General features: G+C 37.1%; 2 protein-coding genes and 2 long non-coding RNA genes across 4 annotated transcripts; 2 read left to right on the forward strand and 2 right to left on the reverse strand.

The window, feature by feature from the left end:
* The first annotated feature begins 5,080 nt into the window (after nucleotides 1–5,080).
* LOC110850274 lies at nucleotides 5,081–5,652 on the forward strand. The gene is made up of 2 exons (XR_002547973.2): nucleotides 5,081–5,263; nucleotides 5,381–5,652. It is a non-coding gene; the product is annotated as an uncharacterized LOC110850274 (long non-coding RNA).
* A 4,126-nt stretch (nucleotides 5,653–9,778) lies between these two features.
* On the reverse strand, nucleotides 9,779–14,548 carry LOC110850311 (gonadotropin-releasing hormone receptor). The gene is made up of 4 exons (XM_022097747.2): nucleotides 13,994–14,548; nucleotides 13,103–13,334; nucleotides 11,357–11,774; nucleotides 9,779–10,380 (listed from the first exon to the last, which is right to left on the reverse strand). The coding sequence occupies exons 1-4, from the start codon at nucleotides 14,546–14,548 to the stop codon at nucleotides 10,191–10,193; spliced, it is 1,395 nt and encodes a 464-aa protein (XP_021953439.1). The 3' UTR covers nucleotides 9,779–10,190.
* A 1,828-nt stretch (nucleotides 14,549–16,376) lies between these two features.
* LOC118435522 lies at nucleotides 16,377–19,618 on the reverse strand. Its single transcript, XM_035851690.1, has 3 exons — nucleotides 19,298–19,618; nucleotides 17,694–19,216; nucleotides 16,377–16,952 (listed from the first exon to the last, which is right to left on the reverse strand). The coding sequence occupies exons 1-3, from the start codon at nucleotides 19,542–19,544 to the stop codon at nucleotides 16,491–16,493; spliced, it is 2,232 nt and encodes a 743-aa protein (XP_035707583.1). The 5' UTR covers nucleotides 19,545–19,618; the 3' UTR covers nucleotides 16,377–16,490.
* Nucleotides 19,619–20,722: 1,104 nt separating this feature from the next.
* On the forward strand, nucleotides 20,723–22,367 carry LOC118435757. Its single transcript, XR_004834990.1, has 3 exons — nucleotides 20,723–21,108; nucleotides 21,239–21,342; nucleotides 21,418–22,367. It is a non-coding gene; the product is annotated as an uncharacterized LOC118435757 (long non-coding RNA).
* Nucleotides 22,368–22,513: the final 146 nt, after the last annotated feature.

Raw genomic sequence — 22,513 nt, forward strand, 5'->3', positions numbered from 1 at the left:
CACCCACCGTAAAGCTTAATTAATGACGCTGAATAAACTTTAATAGCTGATTTGTCTTCAACACCCAAGTGGTGTATATTTTTCAGAATTACCTCATCCCAACATGAGCCCGATGGGGGCAGGTTCAAAGCGTTTCTTACACTTGGGACATTCCACGGATACAATTCCCCCATTAAAACTAGCCGCAGGGGAGCTCCTTTTACACAGTGGGCAGACATACGGCAATTGTTTTACATGTTCTGGCAGGCGTGCTAACAAAGTCTCCAATGTTTCCACCCCTTTATTCTTGTAGGCCTGAATTTCCTCCGGTTTTAAGTCCGATTCGAGGAAGAAAACGTCATAAAATTTGAGCCCAAGGACATCCGCATTTTCGACGCGGAAGAATCCCCCGTCCGCCCATCCAGTCCCCCACGAGTTCATGAAAACGAGTCCATCCGGCTCACATTTAACGAGAAGAACGGCATGCCCGCCATACGCGCCGGTATTGTGGTTACCGATATCTTTAGATTTCAAAATCCCGGTCGGATTCTTTTTAAAGAATTCTCCAAAATCGTCCCATTGGTCTCTCACATTTACTTGGCCTTTCTTCCTCTTAGAAAGGGAAAATCTTGCGACGATTGGTCTCCGCTGAGCAATTGCCGCCCTGGCTGCCGCCCAGGCAGGGCTTTACTGTGCAACCGGTAAAGTTTGGCATATTTTTCAAGCACCATGGCAGTTTGAGCCCCATCACTCCCAAATTCGGCAACTATTTGCTTCAACATATCGTCAAACTCGGGATGACCGCCACTCCTCCCCCAAACCCGTCTCGTCGCTAGATGAAGCGCGGCAGCAACCGCGTTGGCATAACATGCCCCGCCAATTTGATCATTTGGCTCTAATTCTAGTTTTGAAGAGTTTATGTACATGCCGAGTGAGACACGACTGAACATGTTCCACACGGCACTCCCTCGGGTAAACATTTGATTAAGAACGGCAGTAAATTCGTCCACAATTACGGGATGATTAGCCTGTACGAAGAGTCGGTTTTTCCCACGTGGCGATAACTCCCAACCACGTTCGAGTAGGATGGACAATGCGGAATTGGTATTATCCACAGCGCTGCTGAGGGCGAACATTTTTTTATGAGCAGGTACCCAATTTGGATCTAGGTCGAAGTAAAGTTTTCTGGGAAATGGAATATTGTTCGATGTGAGAAGAACGGTGAGGACTTGTATCTTTCTGGAAGCGAGAGGTGCCGCAAATCTTGTGGGATCACCATCCGTAGCATCTCCATCGGTCACCAATGCCAAGACCTTTTCTGTGTGGGAGGACCTGTCAAATGTGTCGATCGCTATTTTTAAGGCGCGACACATGGGGGTCATGTCGTAAGTGTAGGGCTCAATGTCGTCCATAAGTTTTTCGAGCTGTTGCTTCGTTATCACGTTTGAATTAGGACTTTCTCCAGGTTTCACGAACGACCGAATGAGTTGAGCAACATATTGGAGACTTCTTGGCTGCGGGGTGGAGAAGAAGGACAGTGCTTATTCTATTGCCAATTTTGCATTTTCTTTCGTTGCAGACTTCTCCGAATTTTGTATAGGGTCAAGTCCAAATCGTCTAAGAATTTTCCATGAGGTGAAATATCCAGCTGTATTCGTGGCCTTGCTTGCCAAACCAGATCTACATTGGACTGGAAGCTCATTTGCAATAAGTCTCGCTTCTTTTGGTTTACTTGCAAAAACTTTGCATAGGAAACGAGCTTGGTTTTCTTGGACATAACTGGTAACGTATTTTTCAGAATATGGAGCCCCGTTAGCTTTAAGGAATTCTATCAAGGATCGTTTCGGGTCAGGGAGGCGGTCCTTGTTGGGGTCAACGAGTTCTAAAAGCTGGACGAGGTCGCAACAATTATTTCCTCTTAGGCCGAAGGCAAGGATGAAAATGTCGTCATTTTTTGTTCTGTTCTCTTCATTTTCACAGATTTTAAGCACTTTACGGATCGTATATTCGGCTCGAGTTAATTCTTTTTCTGTAGTTGAGCTGGTTTGTTTAAGGGCTAGGCTGTCCCTCATTGAGCCTGAGACGTCGAGTAGAAATCCGATTAGCGTGGTGGACATTATCTGTTAGAAAGGGATGGAGGATTTGAAATAAATACTTACGTACATATGTATCATAGGTAATTTGTACACTCTAAATAAAGTCGTGGAAAATTTATTCAAGGTTGAGTAAAATACATGGAGGATGGTACAACAAGTGGGCAAAATTTATCCAACAGAATTTAAACGTTGAAATACAGCAAGACTTACTTGGTTTTATTTCAATTTCATACATGCATACATACATATGAAATACCTAAATACTTTCATTCATGTACCTCTGCTGGTAAGTCTTATGGTTTGACAAAATCGTGATTTATGCAACCTAGAAGGTTGATGTATGTGTAATTTATCCAATTTATTTATTTAGTGTGTTTAGCTGCATACATTTGTAAATAGGTATATGTATGTATGTATGCGTTACACAATTGTGATATAGTAATTACACTTACACATGTCCATTCAGTATACGTATGATTTGTACTTAGGTATTTTAATGATCAGAGCATACAATTTTGCATGACAATAGTGAAAACTACATAATTTCTTATTTACATATATGTTTATACATATGTATGTATGTATGCATATATACATATGTGAATGCATATCTATATACATATGTACATAATATATATTTATGTAGATGAAAATTTAATAACTGTTCCTGCATTTACATATGCCAGAGGACAATAGTATATATATCAATGGTTAATATTTAACTTAAGTTTAGTACCTGTCTGACCGTAAGTAGCGTTGTACATGAGTTGTGAGTAACTGTACCGCAATATTGCTTTGTGTCCGACAAATTAATTAATTCCGCACAACGCGAGGGTATTTATTGGAAATTGTATTCATGCATCTACTACACCACCAATAAAATGCAATTCAAGTGATATGAAGCGACGCCAGTGTAGATTGCTTACACATATTGACAAATAAAATATGCAGATAAGGAGTTAACATTGGTACAAATATTTACATATGGATTTCCCGTTGGTTGCCTGGGTTTGATGTGAATTGGCAAGGGTCAGTACTAAACCTCTTGTTTTCGATGTATTTATCCCAAGAAAATCTGGATGAAACGTTTCCTATAAGGATAAGAGTCCAATTGCCAATTGCATCGGCACATCGATCAAGCTTCAAATTAAAAAAAAATAAACATGCAGTGTCCACTCTCGCATGTGTAAATATTTTCGTCAAGAGCATACGTTTGAATTGCTCGTATTTAGTTTAGAAAGTTTAAAAACTATGATTTTTATTTAAATTTTTTACATACGAATGAGTCACAGGGGTGTGGTCAAATTAAAAAAAACATACGTGTCAAGATCGAACTCTTTGACATCGAGCTCAACACCACTGAAAAAATGTAAAGATTGCATTGACTTGATCACTTACTTAGAGGGCTGGTTCTTCTCAAGTACAAGTAGTCTCCGAAGTTCGCATTGCGGGCTTATAGATTAGATACAAATTAGACACATTTACATTAGACACAATTATACACATTAGATACAAATTGGTCAATCCAGAATTAAGGATTGAGATTAGGATTGGGGATTGATTAGTCCTTAATCTCAATCTCTAATCCCAAGTTTTAGAATTTTAATTCTTAACCCTTAGTCCGACATCGAGTTTAAAATGTTTACATTTATTGAAAAGTTGAAAATCTAGGTTCTGTTGAGATCCCTCCCCGTTCGAAGTTGATTGCATTTTGTTCATTTTTCGTTTCTTCTTTAGCTGAAATTTAATAAACTGGGAACAATTTTGCAAAAACTACTCGGAACATGGTAGCCATGTAGGCGAAATAAGCATTGGTGTGACCTTAAAACAAATGTGAGTGGTCGAGAGTAAACTGACGACTATAGGTGGGTTCCCAGGTATCGGGTCAACTGCCGACTATAGGGAGAGGGCCCGAGTCAACTGCCCATTATAAGGGGTGTGGACGGATCCCGCTCAACTTCTGACAATAGATAGAATTTCTAGGTCGCGGGTCAACTGTCCAGCATATGTAAGTGTTCCGAAAATTATAGTCATGGGTCAACTGCCGAGTTTAGGGGGTGTACCCAGACCCCGCCCAACTGCCAACGACTATAGGGGGTGCTCCTAAACCTCTGGTCAACTGCCGACTATAGGTGTACCAGGTCACGGGTCAAAAGTCGATTATAGGGGACATGCCCATGTGACAGATTGAATCTTGAATCTAATCGATGTGCAAAGGGTCAAGCCGTGTTCAATTTGGGATTTGTTGAGTTATTCCGGTGGTAAAGTTTTCTGAACGTTTTGACACTTAGCGTAGAACGCCCACTACCGGCGAAGAATACAACATAGTTCCTGAAAACGCCGATGAGTGGCGCTGCTCGTTTGCCAATTATTAGTATTGATGACCTTTGACCTCCTTTTATGACATTTGAGAATTAATTTGCAGGAGAAAATAATTTTTTGTGATGTCAGGCTAGAGAAAACGATTTTGGTATGAATTTAAAATGAGTGCGAATGTCACGTGATAAATGACATCCAATAGAGGGCGCATAATGCGTGAATATGAAAAATCGATAATCTCATAATGCCCCAATCATTGAAAATCAAGGTGGGCGCTTATGTTGTTTATTAAATTTAAATAACATAAGTTGTGTCTCATTTTGCCCCATGTTCAACCAAGTTCAGCGCACACTCTCAAATTGGACAGACAAACACAGTGAGTCACGGCTATTCTTAGTATTGATTGATTGCATCATCCTCTCAGCAAACATCAAATCCAGTGAACTGCATAATTTGCATCGTAATAGTCACTATCTCAATGAGGTTAATAAAGATTTACTGATTCTCCGAATTAATGCCATGGAAGTAAATACAGACTGATGCGAACATACATCTGATCCCATATTCAACGACTGATGAACGATTCAACGATGATTCATAAAAGTTACATGTTTATTTGAAAATATTTAAAAGATACATATTTATATACATATATATTTGCATATATCTGCATAAGTACATAGACATGCACATATGCAGGAGCTCGGCGGATATCATACATATTTGAGGTTGTAGGGCGAGAATTTTTCATGGATATTGGAGGTTGGGCGAGATTTTGGCCCTTATATGGATATTTGGAGGTTTTCACCCGATATCCACCGAGTTCTGAGCAGATTATCGAACTTTCCGAAAGCTTAGATGAGACTTATGTGAGTATCTTTATTTGTTTATTTTTATTTGTGTAACTGGTAACTCTTAAGATGAGAAGTTGATAACATACTGAATTCCAAAAATTGACAAAATTATCGTTATTTAATGGTTGACAGATATACCAAAATAAGCAGGTAAAGGTAAAGATGTAGGTAAAGGGGCTCTATTCCTTGGATTGGATTCTGGAACCATAAGTTCATTAGATCCAGCAACCACGAAATTAGTTTAGAACATTTCAAATTTCCAATGAATACAGTACATGACAAACCTGTAGAGCTCAGGAGATGAACACATACGTAAATTCGTAACCCACTCAAGATCCCAGATTTCCAAAAGTTTACCTCTTTAATGTCATGAAGTCATGAAATAAATCCTTGAATAATGTTCTTAGATTAAGCATTTAAGTGTGTCATATTGCACTAATCTAAATTACCATGCGTGTTGCAGGCGCAAATTGGGATTATCTAGTTCATAAATAAGAAAAGCGCAAATAACAAAATAACTACCAGAAGTGTATGCACATATGTACATATGTATTTTGCACTGCGTTTGATGCGTTATTTAATCGGAAAATACTGTACTGTTCGAAATTCATTCTTTGGAGAACATTAGATACCTAAGTACATACATGTATGAGTCGTTAATCGTTAAAATTTGCCAAATTAAATGTTTTTTAATAGTTTTTATTTTTTAAATTTAAGAAAGAGGTGCAAAATACATATTTGTGTATGTATATTTCTCATCCTGCATAACACACGTCAACATACTTTTCTTCACTTGCTCATTATTAAGCTGGATTCATAGTCCGTGATTTATTCACGTTTTGCTCATCATGATTTCACTCGTTCATGATTACAGCATACCAATTAGCACCGTACCAATTATAAATAAAATCAACCAACCAACCACAAAATCCGGTCAAAATTTGTTGTTTGAAGATCTTGGAGTGTGGACAGATATACGATACGAGTATACGCGTATTTAACTTAACAATTAATCATGAACAAATCACGGGCTATTGATCCAGCCTTAAGCCATGGCTGGCTGCATAATTAACTATACATATTTATTCGTTCATGGGTAAAATTTTTAACTACATACATAGCAGAATCACATCACCTCCATTAGGATAATGAAAAGACTATTAGTTTTCTGCGAGTAATCTAATCCGCCATAGATATTCTCGCATATCTGTATCTATTGTATTTGCGGATACACGGATGTTTTAAATATGGATGTACACATACATATGCATAGAATTATTCATGCATCGACCTTGTGCTACGATCTTTTGACGTATGCATGATTCTGGTCTAACACGTGTCGAATACGTGAGTGCTTTCACATGCACCTGTCAACGAAAATAAGACGTGTGCTTGACAAATAATAATGCAACGAAGGATTAAATAGTCCAGAGGCATAATCGTAATATTATATTTTGCACTTTAAATATCATTTACATATTTTTTAGCAGTATGTGCACCTGCAGTGAGTGCATACTACTTGGTTGGTATGATAGCTAGAAAGAATATTTTTCAAATATCGATGAAATAGATTTAACTTGATAAAAAGTCGATATATCAAGTACAGTGAATGTATCATGGTCAAAAATTGTTAATATTGCTACGTTATTGAAATTATCCATATTTTCGCATGGCTGAATATAGAATATTTTATTCCGCAGTAGATACACTCTAAGAAATTTTACACCTGATTATTCCCGAGCGGTGAGTATGTGTGACTTAACCGGATTGTGGTAATATGTCACCACCACTGGGTTACAGCTGAATCACCACGTAGGGTACTAGAGGTGAGTCGGGCTTGGGCTTTAATCGGGCTAGCCCGAGCCCGCCCAGGCCCAACGGGCTTTGGGCGGGCCGGGCTTTTGAGTTTGGCCTTTAAGTCGGGCCGGGCCTGGGCGGGCTTTATTGAGTAGGGCTTGGGCGGGCCCGGGCTTTTGAGTTGGACCCATGAGTCGGGTCGGGCCTGGGCGGGCTTTTCTTGAGTCGGGCTCGGGCTTTACTCAAAAGCCCGACTAATATTTTTCGTGGAGTTAGGAGTAATATGAGAGTCAAAAGTTTGGCCAAAAGCGCACCATTTATATTTTATACTTGCAATTCACAATTCATTATTGTATTCTCATAGGATTTTCATTAAAAAGTAATTCCAATATCAAAAATTTTCAAAATGGAAATGATTGTTGTTATTGGTGTGAAAAAATTACTACCAGGGTTGCACATCTAAAGTGTGAAAGGACGGAGAATACAAAATAAGCTTACTGTGCAAGAGGATACATATTCAAAGAAGGTCAGGCTATTGGATCAAGCGAGGTCAGCATATCCTGAAATTTTGGTGTGGCGCCACACAATTTCCACTGATGCAGAAAATTACTCCAAGGATATTATCAATCCCCGCATCACAAGCAAGTGATGAGAGAGTGTTTTAAAGCACCGGTTTAACGTTGACCGCCTGTCGCACTGAACTTAGGATTAGTGGCAGTGGTTTATCCAACCTGACACTCGTTCATAAAAACTACGTTTTTTGTTTACTAAACATCATTGACACTAACAGTTTTGGGTTTATTTATTTTTGTACCTTGTGAAAATAATTTATTTTTTACTAAACCTTTGAAATATGTTTGTTAAATAATTTGAACTTCTTTATTTATCAATTCGTGTTTCGTCATGCGTAACTTAGAACGCTCTACAAATCTTATTTTTAATTGTATAAATAATTTGTCACGCCATAACAAAAAAGCCCGATTAAGCCCTATGGGCCCGGGCTCAAAGCCCGATGGGCTCGGGCCTGGGCGGGCTTTCTCAACACCAAGCCCTATAGGGCTTGGGCGGGCTCGGGCTTTAGAAAATGTGGACTTGGGCGGGCCCGGGCTTTTGAGTTGGGCTTTGAATAGGGCTTGGGCGGGTCGGGCTTTTGAATAGGGTTTTTGAGTCGGGCTTGGGCGGGCCGGGCTTTGAAAATCTTAGGCCCGACTCACCTCTAAGGAGTACCCACTAGCTCGGTGACATTCTATCACCAAGGGAAAGCATACTATTTACCACCGAAATGGCAAAAACCCTGATCACCAGAGCCGGTACGCTTGTCACAGAATTTTTCTAGAGTGTACACAAGAAATTCTGAATTTGTACAACGTCGTCAACGATTCGTGAAATATTTATTCTCACAAGAAAAGCAAACGCATGTAAAGGAAGAGATTGCATACGTACATATATACATAAATTTATATTTGCTTTCTTTCGCCACGTGTTCCACATCTCGACTCCAGACAAGCGTACATAAGTAAATCCGGATATACGAAATTCTGAATAAATGGATAAGTATCTCGACTTTTCTATTCCGTATTGAATCCATCCCAGTTATTTAATTCGGATTGTGTGGTTCTTATTAATGCATGAATCTAATACCGGATGGATATTAGTTTCTCATCACACAATGGTTTTTGCACGGCTGACAGGACGATGTTTAAGTCCTTTCTTGGAATGAGTAAATCTCGACACAATAAACTTTCCTATTTGGTTTATTCTACGTAATTATGTACAGTAATATCAGGACAGTGCTATTGGAAAGCATTATAAAATTGACGTCATGCTTTTATAATAATTGGGCTACTTTGATTTCCTTTTGTATGAAAATCGTACATTTCATTAAAAAATGATATTGATGCAATACGTATCGATGTATCTAAATACATATATATTTAATTCTTAGCGGATTATTGTTTTTTTCAGATTCAAGCTCATACACATATTTAGTGAACCTACTAACGATAACCTTCGTATATCTTGCAAGTTAAGCATACATAACAAAATTTGTTAGGTTTTGCCAAACTTTTGCTCGAAAGGCATAAGATTTTTTCGTAAAGCAACCAGACACATGCATTGTTAATTTTGCAATCTCATCCTTTCCATCAAAAGCGATAGATTTATTTATACTAGATACGCCAAGGAAATCGAATCAAAATTCGATGTCAGAAATGTTTCCATGAAATTTGCGAAATCGTGCATACCTTGCGAATCCCTTAAGCACTAAAATTGCTTGTACTTTGCAAATTTGCTGTACGGCCATTATAGTTTTTACTTTTCAATAAAGTTACATATGTACGTTATAGTGGAGGAAATCCTTTACAACGCGTACATTTCCTGTGAACTTTGCTCGAAAATCTCGAAAGTGAAAGACGCGCACTTTCTTTAGGTTGTAAGGAACAAATTCTCCAAGTTACCTAATGTATGTATGTACATACATATTTATTATTTCTCTATTTTAAGTCTTTGTGATTTGCCTTAGGCTCCACGTGAACCATTTCAATTAGGAAGAAGAACAAGTTGAAAAATGTAATAAATATTTTCACCCAAATACATATGTACATGATGAGTAGGACGAAAGTCGACATGATGCTTTAGGTACATAAAGAGTACACACACGTGTACAAATTGTGATATTTATCAGCAATTTTGGTGTGAGGAGACATTTATTATTTTAGACAAGTAAGGAAAAAACACCGTCTGCTGGGCGGCATTAACATTGTAAAAGTCAATCGTACTTAAATGATTTAAGTACGATACGTATTTAAATATGTACATAGATGCTTATTTATCTTTCATAAATATGTCTCGTAATTATTTTTAAATAAAACTACGTATTTAATGATTAATTATTGACACCAGTATTATGCAAGTTTGGCAATATATGTACATACATAACATGCACAACTTAATGTATGACTTTAAGAATTCTTTGGCAATAAATAATGTATTTATGTATATTCACACTTATGAACATAAATATGTGTGGTATCGAATAACGTAAATACATGAAATGTACATACTTAGATTCATACATTTTAACGAAATATTTACATACATTTATAAATACAACTACACTGTTTAATATGTAACCACAATGGTTCAATTAAGACTCCCCCCGACCGCACATTATTGCCACATATTTAGAAAAACAGCCAGACGTGGATAGTCTTCGGTCCCCGAATGACCCATAAATCAGCGGATTTATGGCAGAATTCATCATTGCTAAGACGAAAAGACCGTCTTGAACCCATCTCGGGGCTGAGGACAAAGCGCTGGCACGATTTACCATGTACCTGCACAACAAATCAAATGGACCCATAAGTACATAATACGTAAATAATGATCAATATTTGCACATTTTATTTTATTTTTTAAAATATTTATTATGAAAAATGTATGAATTCTTTAAGCTTCATGCAGCCAATTCACTGGACGACAAGGACTAACTTTTTCTGACAAAATTACACATGTGTGTAAGTATAACACGTATGAAAACAATGACTTTCGGAAGTAACGATTCGGATCTGGAAATAATAAATCGAAAAATCCTACAATTTTGAAAGTTCTTACAAAACTGTGAGAGAAATCGACCCTGTGGCTGAATGAATGAAATGATGCCCTCATGCAGCCATCCATGCACAAAGAAATATGTATTACGTGTGTGCATATATATATATATGCAAGTATTTACACATATACATAATTCGACGAATACTTAAATTAACAAACATGCCCGTGTTTTGAAAAATTAAGAAAAGCCCTAAATATACATACTCTTTTTAAGTTGGTCAGGTAGTGACGCATGAATATCTATGTATGCATTTATGTACTTATGTTCTTATAAAATACCCTGGAATGTAAAAATTTTAATAAATGTGAGACACATCAATCGTGTTCGTGATGTAAATGTAAAGTATTCCTCACAGCGAGGTGGTATTTAATATGCAATGCAGAGTTAATTTAGCCCGAGCCAGGATCAGGTTACTCTTTTAAATTTTTGTCCCACGACCTAAGTACTGCATATTTCCTAATTTTGCAATATTCATCGATGTGGGTGGGTGATTCATCGATATTCACCGCAGATGCATAATTGTCGTTAGTTTTCTCATAAATCTAGCATGTAAAATTCTACCTTTCTCCTACAAGACAGACACACGGACATGATGGTTACATATGTAGGCCCTGGCTCGAGCTAAAAAATTCATTTTTACGAATTCTCGACAAGTTCTTATACCCTTGTATTTATACACACGCCACTGATGTACTTACCAAGACGTCATGACGACATATGGCGTCCAACAGAGGAGAAATGTAGCCAGAATGATAAACGTTGTCCGAAGCGTTTTCACCTTCGCCCTCGCCAACAATCGACCCCCGGCCTGATTCCGTCGCAGAAATGGAGGTGGTCGACCCCTGTCTGACCCCTGAGGTGATACTGGTTCAACAGAAATTAGTCGTGATTGATCCAATTTAGCGTCTAATTTCAGGCCGTGGGGCCTTATTCCTAATGGTGAAATTGGCTCCCCTCTGGATACAATTTCAGGCTTAAGTGCTTCTGCATTTGTGATAATTGAGTTCGATTTTGAAGTAATCTTGTCAAGGGGAAAGTCTCCATCGATTTTTGCGGTGTTGTGATCCGGGATTGAATTTTCCTCTTGGTGGGAGAAAGTTGCCGATCTGTGTTCATCTGATAGAGGGAAACAAATTAGAGGTTTTATTTTCATGCAAATCTTTGCAAGTGATAACCTTTCGGACAAATTTTGCAACCTTATAAATTTTGATGGGTTACAAATTGCTATTTTTAATTGGAATGAATGATAAAAAAAGTTTATGTGCATACATATTTACAATCCAAATAAGTTTCAAGAGCTATTTAATGTTAGAGTATTCAACTAAATTTATAAAACTGTAACTTTGTAATAAGCACAAGAAATTGAGTACGTTCAAACCGTTTCAATCATAAAGAAGCTACTATACAAAGTAATGCGAATCGTGCCTATTCGTTATGTAAATGGATTTGAGTATGACATTAATCGGAGATTTAATTTTGACAGGATGAAGACGAATTTCTTCCTGGATTTTATTTCTGAGAAAATATCAGCCTGTCATTTATCAATCAAAATATATGTCAAATACATAAATAAAACTATGTATAGATTACATCCTTCCTCGAATTATGTAAGTTGTTGTGTTCATATGAAACTAATTAATATCAAGCTAAAGTCCACTTCTAGCACTGTCACTAGGGATCACTTTAGGAGATTGCATTTGCATTGCGTGAAGTAGAAAAATCTAGTACTTTATGTAAGCTTTCTTGCCTGATTGGTTACATACATATAAACAAACTTAGAAACAGCGAAAGCAACACATCTTTCACTCGCGTTATAAATAAGTAAGTCCAATGTCACGTAGAGACAATCTGTACATAAAGCATGTATTTGTAATTGGAACCCCCTACGATCATAAATACGCTTTATGGACGTATGTAAACTCCTTTGGGACTTGAGAGATCAAGACATAATATCCTTGCCATGTGTATGTACATATTTCCTAACGTGCCAACAAAGGGGTCATGGTCACCATTCCAAGAAAACATATGGCATGTTTTAAATCCGTATTTACGTCAGTAAGTTCCCATGTTTGGTAACAAAATTGTCAGTGATTTACCACATAAATATTTATTATAGACCTGTAAATACATTCCGCTTTACTAAAGCGACTTTGGTAAAAAATTTAGCAATATTTAGTCGTCCAGGTAATACTAATTTATCACTATTTCAACGAGAAATATGTGTGGTAAAATTTTAATACCGCGCTATTACTCACGGTATTACTTGACAATACACTTTGGTAGGATCATAAATAGTGTTTGGTATTATTTCAATACTTGGTTTAAGTTTTGCTACCATATTAATGGGAATATAAGCGGATTATGAAAAAAAAATTAAACCGAACTCACAAGACTTATAAAGTTTGCAAAGGTCACTTGGTTTACAAAGGTACTTATTTCCATACCTACGGATAATTCGATGTCAGGTTGGTGGGTGCTCTCCTTAGCGTCGAATATTTTGCAGAGGATGCTCCCATACGTGAAAGTGATGACCGTCACGGGAAGGAAGTAGACCACGGAGAGGGAAAATATGCTATATGTCAACTCTTGGGCTTTATTCCGAAGGACAAATGAGGCTGCGACACATTGCTGGAAATTTGGGAAGTTTGGGTGTGGAGCGACGTTGTAAATGGCAATCTGTAATTTGTTAGAAAAGTTTTCACATTGATCAACTTTTCATTATCCAAATTCTGTGGGAAATGTGGTTTAGAATTTATTTTCAAAATAATTTTGCATGCAACATGTGGGAAATAAGTACGGTACAAAAAATCGTGTTGAAATTAAATACGACTTGGTATGCATTGTTGGGAAAGTTTGCAACAAAGAAAGTTCGCTAAAGTTATATTAACAAGTTTTCCTGGAAAATGATTTAAAAACTTGTGCATCCTTATAGATACATGTATTTATGCACATAAATACAAATACATCGTTCCAGAAAAATTTGCAAACTTTCAGACCATATGTTCATGCTAAGGATAAGTCGTAATTTCGCAATTTAATTTATTTAGATTTGGAAATTTTTTGGCTAGTGTATACTTATAAATATTTGTCCTCCGAAATGCTTATCATCGATACCATGAAAAGCCGTAATTAATTTGGCTAATTAATTAATTTAGATTTAGAAATATTTTAGTAATTTTGGTTGAATTATTAAAGAAGGTTATCATAGATATCGTTACACATTTAATACTTATTTCAGAAATTAAATAACTTTGACATGAACACTAGTGCGATTAATCACATGCGAAATTTGAGAACTTTGGCATCATCGACCTTTACACTCATAATTTGCTCACCTGCGGTAAAGCACACACTGTAGCAGCCACCCACGCAATTCCCCCCATCAACTTGGCCCTCTCCTCCGCCCTCGCTAGCTTGAAAGGATACACTATTGCGAAATATTTATCCACCGTGATCCCCGTTACCACCAGGGAGCTCAAATATTGCGAAAAAGCTTGCAAAAACTGGCACCCTTTACACAACAGGTTTCCCCCATACCACTGGATCGTGACTCGCCAAAGGATTTCCATCAACATGCAGGTGAAAGTGACGAGGAGGTCGGCAATGCAGAGGTGGCGGTACAGATGAGCGATCCTACTCCTCCGGTGGCGCTTATCGTATCTGATGACACTGATAAGCTCGGATACATTCAGGGTGGCAGAGATGACAAAGAGGAAGGAGTAGATAAGGACAAAATTGAGCGAAAGTTGACTTAATTCCCGGAATGAGGTGGGCTCACGTAAAGTCGTGGTGTTATCGGGTAGTTCGAATCCACGGTAATTTCGGAAAGGTTCTCCACCATCTTGAAAGACGGAGGTGCCCACAATGGCAGAGTATTTTGAGTGAGGCATTTTGAGACGGTGGGAGAAAGCGAGAGGAGAAAGTTGTTCCTTGCGTGAGAGACAAATCTCAACTGGTGGGTTTGCATGAGAATCCGTGGGAAAATTCTGTACTTTCTCCCAAAATTCCCTGGTTGGTTTACATTTCTTGGAAATACGGGTTATATACATTGCATGAGAGAAAGTGTGCATGTCTCCCGGATTCGGGTTCTCCTGTTGCTTGATGTTATACCGGTAGGAAAACACTGTGTATTGTACTTCGTGTGCAGATGTGTGTATGTATGACAAAGAAAATTTAACCGTTGTATAATGTGCATCCTTAGAAAGTAACATTGTTTCCCCTTCGCTGAGTCGTACGTAAGTATTTATTTAAGTAATCAGTTGGAAATAGAAGGTTGGTTACATCCCATTCACCAATATTTTCATGTGCGTGCGTTCCATGACGTTCTTTTTACTCATGTACTGCTAATTTCAGTCTGAGTGATCGTGAGGATGTATTTCATTTCCTTTTCCATTGTAGAATCCATGATAGTGCTTGCACCATCTTCCTTATTGACTTTTTCAATCAAGAAGTGGTAACAAGACTCTTGTTACAAGAGACAGTTTAACGAGAAGATTGCAAGCTTGAAGTACTTACCATTGAATTTGGCAAATTATCTAACGTGTCGCTTATTATAGAGAAACCTTTATATCGAGCGTACTCACGTCAACCTTCGTATATCTCGCAAATTGAGCATAGCAACGTAACTTGCAAAGTTTTGCGAATATACATACGAGATTTCGCAAAAGTTTTGCTGGAAAATCATTGGATTTTTTTCGCAAATTTACCAAGCAATTGAGCATGTTCTTATTTCGCAAGATTATTTCGCAAACTCATCCTCATCATCGGCAGCAAGAGAAATTAAACAAATGCATGGAAACAATACCAATGGTTTCAATAGATTTGCTAAATTTGCGAAGTCATACTTTGTGAATCTCCTCACGACAGAAATATTTTGATCTTCGCAAGTTTGCTAAATGAGTTAGGATGCGAAATAAGACGTTGTCGTGAGTACGCCCATCGTTATGGTATAAGAATTTAGTAAAGGAAAACTGCTTGTAATTATAAAATTCTTTGAGTATGAGAAATTATACTTGTAAAATCATAATTACTAAAATTAATCTTATAAAATTGATCTATTGATCTATTTATCTAATATCAAATTCCTTAATTTTTGTAGTCATTGATCGAAAGAATGAGCCTTTATGTAAGCTACTTCCTGGCGTCTTTCGAGGCCAATTTTTGGCACGCATTGTTGAGACGAGCCTCTCATGTAGTTTGTCTCACGTAGATAAGAGATCATTCTGGGTGGCTTTTATTCCGGAGATTTTGTAAAGGATGAGACATAATCCTCTCAAATCAGATCCTCTTATGCATTCAAAGTTTAACTGAAGATGAGGTGAGTTCCAAGGAAATATTACTTGTGTAAGCTCATTGTATAATGTACTTTCATACCTACGTAATATTCTTTATACAATAAGTAGAATACGAATTTAGTTAACGTTATTAATAGATAGATATGTACTTGTAAGGCTATGTATGTATGCATAATGTGAATTAAGGTACCCCTTTCTCCCTTAATTGGATATTGTATAATTCTCTGTTCTTGTTAAAATTATTTGTTATCAAATTATGCAATTACTGAATAATTATGTACTAAAGATAAATAAGTATTTTTAGCTTTCAGTTTAAAATGTGTATGCAAATATTATGTACCTAACTCTTGTTGGGTTGCATCACTCGAAGAATTTTTTAAGCAGAAATTTATTACTTTAAATGCTTAAATATTTATACGCATACATATGTACATTTTATTATTCAATTTTAATAATATCAATTATTTGAATTGTCACATGAGTTTCTCAAACCTTCATTCAGCCCGACAGTCATTTAATATAACAGAAAAATGATAATTTATAACAAGTCCTTCCTCAATTCTCTGCACTCCACAACATCTGCATGATCTTCATCGAAGAGGGTTACATAGCATTGCAGAGCTTGATCCACCAAATCCCTAGCTTTCTCCTGCTTGCCATATTTTTTATAAATCCTGGCCAAGAATACCTGAGCTTCAGCTCGCGTAGGAGCGAATTTCCAATTAAAATTATCCCTTGTAATGCCACCTCTACGGGCAGCTTTGTCCACATCGGTCAAGATCGATTTTAGCAATTCCTTCGCTTCGGAGGATGAATTGTCACAATTAAATAGACAGGAAGCCAAGTAGTATTGGATTTCGAATCTTTCTCTATCCATCCCATTTCCTTGAATATTTCCGTCAGAAGTTTTTCGTAATAGCCTTCTATAGATTTGAATTGCTTGGTTGTTATTTCCCAAGTGCTGATGGCATAGTGCAATGTTGGTTAAAACAGGGATAACCTGTCATAAATACGAGGGATATGATAAGATAATACTGAATTATGCATAAATATGTGCTTATGCGCTGAATAATATCATTATTATTAAGTACATATGCAAGTGCATATCTATGCACAACATTTGTACAACCGGTCGGTAAAACAATCAGTTAGTTTAAGTATTTAATACATTTTCATCCGCATCCGCAGAATATAACCACAGTAGTGAAATTTGCTGGACTTATTTTCTTGACCACATTGAAAATTATGTACACTCTTAAAAACTCGGTGTTAATCGTGCTTCTCCAAATGGTGATAATGTTTTTGAGAAACACTTGAGTGCTCAATCATCGTTGAAACATTTTCAATAATAGGCCAATGGTTATTAATGTGCTAAAATTAGGATAAATCACAAATTATAAATAATGGTAGCAGGTGAAGGAATTTTCTACCGACAAAACCAAGTGCCAATAAAATAAGCGTTTGAGCGCGATTAAAACTTAATTTTAACTTGGTCCCATCAAAAGTTAGGCGCTTTTAGGGTAAGAGACCGAGGTGATTCTTTCTAAGAAAAATATGTATATCAATGCTAAAATATCTTCACAAATACGTATGTAATGTTGAAGTTAGTAAAGTATTCAAAAACCAATTCAACTAATTTCATAAACTTAGGATTAGTCGGGATTTATGCACATGCAGATGAAAATGCATATGTAATGGATACTTTTGTCTGCCAGGTGTACATATGGAAAAGTTTTCTTACATGAAGGCCTGAATTTTCCCCATAGATTTCTTTCTTGTCCCTTAACACCTCGCGAAGTTCGTCCAATGCATCCTTATATTTTCCCAATTTCATTAGCTGAACAGCAATATTGTTACGAGTAGAGCATAAATTTTCCAAGTCCACTTGAGGAGACTGTAGGAGTTGGCATATTTTTATGTTTTTATATTCTTTAAGCGCATCGGGCGTTCTTTTACTATGCGTGGCTAAACAGGTCGCATAGCTATTTCGTAGCGCCAATAGGTTGACATCCGTTTCAGGACAGGACTGACGAACGAAGTTTACCTGTTCTTCGCAGAATGTCTGGCAACGTTGGAACGCCGATAGATCAAGTAATCTTTCTGCAATCTTGCTCGGAACGTTGCTTGTTTTATGGATAAATTTTTTATCGCAAAGTGATACTGTGTAACGCCAAAAGTCAACTAGATAATCACTTTCTTCCAAGCATTCTATACTTTCCATGGTTTTAAATGAATCAAAAACTGTTATAGCTGTCGACTTTTTTTCCTTTGGTAACATTCGATTTTTAACCATGACCTGAACAATGTAGGGAATTTGTATTACACCATTTTCCCTATGGATGAGTGACATACTAACTAACTCTTCAGTACATTCTTCAACAGATGTGTCGAGTTTCATTTTGTTGATGAAATCCTCCCGAAGCGTATTGCTTCTGCTGATTGACAATATCTTTAACAGGATGACGCATGCTCTCATCTGGGAAGAATTATTTCTGACAAGCTCGTTAAGAATTTCTGTATACCCGATAAATGTGGATCCCGAGTAGAGATGTGTCTCTATCGACATGATGTGAAGAAATCTGGCCTCCTTGTAAGAATTCAGCTCGCTTATGTCTCGTCTCCGGGACTTAATTAAGTTGCTGAGATGGTTAATATCGGAAGGATTATAGGCACACTTTTCACATACTTTTATTAATTCGGTTTCAACGGAATTTTTAAATCGAGCCCGGAGAAATTTAATCGCGTCAGGTTTTGTGAATCCATTGAGGTGGTAAACGTTCTCGTCGATGATGTTTTCCCTCCTGGTGATAAGCACCTTGGTATCGCTGTGTCGTTCCGAGCATAATTTTATTATAGTTTGCATTGATTGTGTTATCTCGACTAAGTTATCGATCAGGAGGACGACTGATCTGTCATGTAAGGTGTCTAAGAGTTTGTTGATCTGGGTGTCTAAATTTCTGCTATCTCGATTGTAGGTTGTGAGTGAGTCTAATATAGAGGCACGATTTTTCCCGTCGAGACGAATAAATTCTGAGTGTCCGGATTGACAGAAATGCATCGCTAAATGTAAGGCAAGCACGGTTTTTCCCACTCCAACAGTTCCCGTGATGAATAATATGTTTTCTTTTTGCAGAAGATCTAGACACTGGCGGAATTCGTTTTCGCGTCGAATAAATCTCCGACAAGGTGGCGACTTCGGGAGGGGAAAAAGTTGTGAAATTGTACTGTTTTGTGTAGTCTTTAGGTCAAAGGCTTCTAATTTCTCTGAAAAACGCCAGCAACAAAAAGTAAATATTTACATAAAGTAATATTTAAATACTGATGTAAAACATATTTAAATCTCACCTGCCGATGAAACAAATTTATTCTTTCTCAAAATTTCGGATAACTTTTTTACGTTGGCCTTAGCCCCAGATAATGATTTCCAGCTTTCTAAAATGTATTTTAACTTGTCATAAGTTTCTTGGAGACCATTGGCGTATTGTGTAATTGGAACGGATAATAAATCTGCAAACTCCATCGTGCTTCTTAAAAGGGCTGTGTCCTCTTGCAAAATGCGTATGACATCTGTGTACGGAAATTTGTCAGTCATTATCGGAATGAACGAAATAATAATATGAGGGTGTAGATCAAGGTACACAGATCAACAATTCTTCTGAATCGCGTGACCAGTTAACGGGATGTGAAATCATCACAAATTGATCAGGCTCATTTATATGCCAGTCAATGCATAATGTGTATACATAAATTTAATAGGCATAATCTTATAGATAGGTACATAATATGTACATATGACAAATTGTAAATGTAGCTAGATACATTTATACATGGACATGGCGTCCATGTCCATGTGACACTATCGTACACATTTACCAATAAGAGTGGAATTGTTTTTTAGGGGAATATTTTTGAAGTAAACCGTGATTCAAGTCAGTATCAGTGTCATGGCTGAATGTTAATCACAATTGATTGGAAACATGAGCACAACTACATACAAAAGAGTTGAAATTAAATAATATCACGTTGTTGAGCAATAGTATCGCGTGATCATTATGTACTCAAATCAAAACCCATGAGCCTGTATTAATTAAATGATACTGTTAAGTTTTCGAATCAACCAGTTTTTTTTAAATGAAACTTACGATTAATTATCAGAAGCATGCATGCATTATTGGTACATATCGCATCTCACCTGTTTAAAAGCTGGTAATTAATGTTTCTGCGTTAACGTTGCTCATTTCCAGCAATGTCGCAATACGTATCTTACATACATAGATATGTATTTAACACACTATCAGGTATTAACCTCGGTGTAGAAATGTTTAAAATCCAATGTCAAACGTTTACATACGTAGCTTTATTAAGTAGCGCAAGCTACTTTATGCGATGACTTACAATGCACATGTCAGACATGTTTCTCACAGATCTTCCTCAAACTAGCACTAAAATATCCATAAACTAAGCACAAACAACAATTGATATGATACTTGAGCACTTCTGCAGAATTCGCGAAGTTGCGAAGGTTTTAAGTTGTCAAAAACGCACATTTTCACCATGCGAAACTATATGGGGTTCACCACTCCGCTTCCCGATTTTCTCTTGCGCTTCTCTCCACCAGGTCATCAGTTTTCACCTCTCGATGCATAATTTAAGCAGCGGCTAACTTCTCAACCAAATTACCATTCGAATTATCATTTTTTTATTTTTAATCATTTTTAACCATTTTTGATTTTTGAAATGGATTCCATTAACTTCTTATCAGTGGCAAAATCATTTCAAACACTGGTTGAAAACAGTTTTGAGTGGGCAGATGAAAACTTAAGCAACTAATTCTTAACCAAATTATTATTTGTAGTTCTTTAACATTTCGTGTTTTTATTTGTATATTAAGGTTCCTATGTGTGATAAGGGCCAACATCACACAAATTCATGTGATTTTTGTCATAAAAGTCTTTGAAACAATATGAGTTTTGACACCAGCTACATTTTATAAAAAAGAGGCCTTCACAAGAAGGTAACACGCACTGTATACCAGAATATGTAAAGCAGACTGATTTTACATTAGCGAATGTTGGCTTCTCATCCCCGATCCATAGCCCACTTGAATACCAACAATACTTTATCATCGGTATAAATGATGGTGCACTTAAAAGAAAGTGAGCAAGTGCGATCAACTTTAAAATTCCGTTTCGGCTAAATAGTTTAGCTTGAACTTCATTCTTGTGGCATAGCGCATTGTAGTGATAAAATTGTTTCGATAAGTATTTTAATTCTCGGTGAAAATAGGTGTCCAATGGCTGAGCAACATCAGTACAATTCTCTGGAACGAATTTCACTGTGAGTGCCGGCCATCCATCATCGGGATTAAATTTCGACTCATACATTTGAAGGTTTATCTGTCCAGTCCAGTGGTCCAAAATGTATAGTACATCACCAATGATATTGGGATGTATAATTTCGTCCAGAAATGTAGCAACTAAAGGCCTGCTTAATTTGCCGGACTTGCTAGCGGTGACAAACAGGTTTGGAGCAGAAAACAGTGTCTTCTTGACTACTGGTCCAATGGTGCCACTTGCCTCCTAGAGACAAGTTAGGGATTTTGAAACATTCGGTGTGAAAATTTAATCAGTTAAATTTACCTGTAAGCATACAAATACTTTTGGTAGAATTGTTCCTGCGTAGGTAATAGTATACTGTACTGTATACGAGTGGGTCACCTTATTCTTTGGGGATATCGCCGAACCGAACGTTGACCTCTCGCCTTTCCAAGACAACGTCCTATTCGACACAATCTCGTATTTGAAACCAGTTTGGTCCGTGTTCCAAACTAACGTCGGGTCATGAACAGAAATTAGTGGTTGCATTTCATTCCTGAACTCTTCAGCCATGAGACCTATTTGTTCCATATCACGAATGGAAGACCTGTTCACTAGTTTTTGGATTCTTCTTGAAGAAATCCGGTTTCTACTTCTAAATCGAGCAATCCAACTATCTGACGCCTTGAATTTGAAACCTGGATATTCATTAGCCTTCGATACTGCCCAGCGCCGCAGATCCATACTGTGGACCGATCGGAATTCTTGGCGAGCCTCGCGAAAGAGTTGTAGGACATGATGCTCAATTTCCATATAAATATCGAAGTTTGTTCCGCCTTAAACAAAATATCCTAGGTAAATCAATTGAAAAAAGTTACGAAATAAAAAAACTCATCTCAAAGTTTACCCATGCGTATTTGACTTTTCCATCTTTGCAAATAATTACGATGTTTGACCTTCTTAAATTTGTTCTGGAATGTTAAGAATTTCCACGCCGGATTGCTTTCAAATGCATTTATGGCTCTTTTCTTGTATTCCATATCCACTTTGTCTCGTTTAATTGGCTCTCCTTCTTCATCCTCGTAGTCATTTAGCGCAGATATACTATGCACCCCGTAAATACGATGTCAGATTAACTTCAACTCTTGAAATTTGTTAACCCAAGCTTTACTACCTTCGAAATGTTCTTCCTCTTCAACAAAAATGTATTCGATGAGCAGCTCATCAAGATTTTTTAGAAGAACTT

The sequence above is a fragment of the Folsomia candida genome, unplaced genomic scaffold (assembly GCF_002217175.1).
Source record: "Folsomia candida strain VU population unplaced genomic scaffold, ASM221717v1 Fcan01_Sc005, whole genome shotgun sequence".
Lineage (NCBI taxonomy): Eukaryota > Metazoa > Arthropoda > Collembola > Entomobryomorpha > Isotomidae > Folsomia > Folsomia candida.

Bases quoted from the DNA above. Each gene is read 5' to 3' on its own strand.
- LOC118435522 (XM_035851690.1), bottom strand. From the start codon at position 19,544: ATGACTGACAAATTTCCGTACACAGATGTCATACGCATTTTGCAAGAG. The intron at 19,217-19,297 runs GTGAGATTTAAA...GGCGTTTTTCAG, and splicing joins TAAATTTGTTTCATCGGCAG to AGAAATTAGAAGCCTTTGAC. The intron at 16,953-17,693 runs GTAAGAAAACTT...TATTTATGACAG, and splicing joins GGGAAAATTCAGGCCTTCAT to GTTATCCCTGTTTTAACCAA.
- LOC110850311 (XM_022097747.2), bottom strand. From the start codon at position 14,548: ATGCCTCACTCAAAATACTCTGCCATTGTGGGCACCTCCGTCTTTCAA. The intron at 11,775-13,102 runs GTATGGAAATAA...TCCCTCTATCAG, and splicing joins TGACATCGAATTATCCGTAG to ATGAACACAGATCGGCAACT. The intron at 10,381-11,356 runs GTAAGTACATCA...TTTGTTGTGCAG, and splicing joins TATGTCGTCATGACGTCTTG to GTACATGGTAAATCGTGCCA.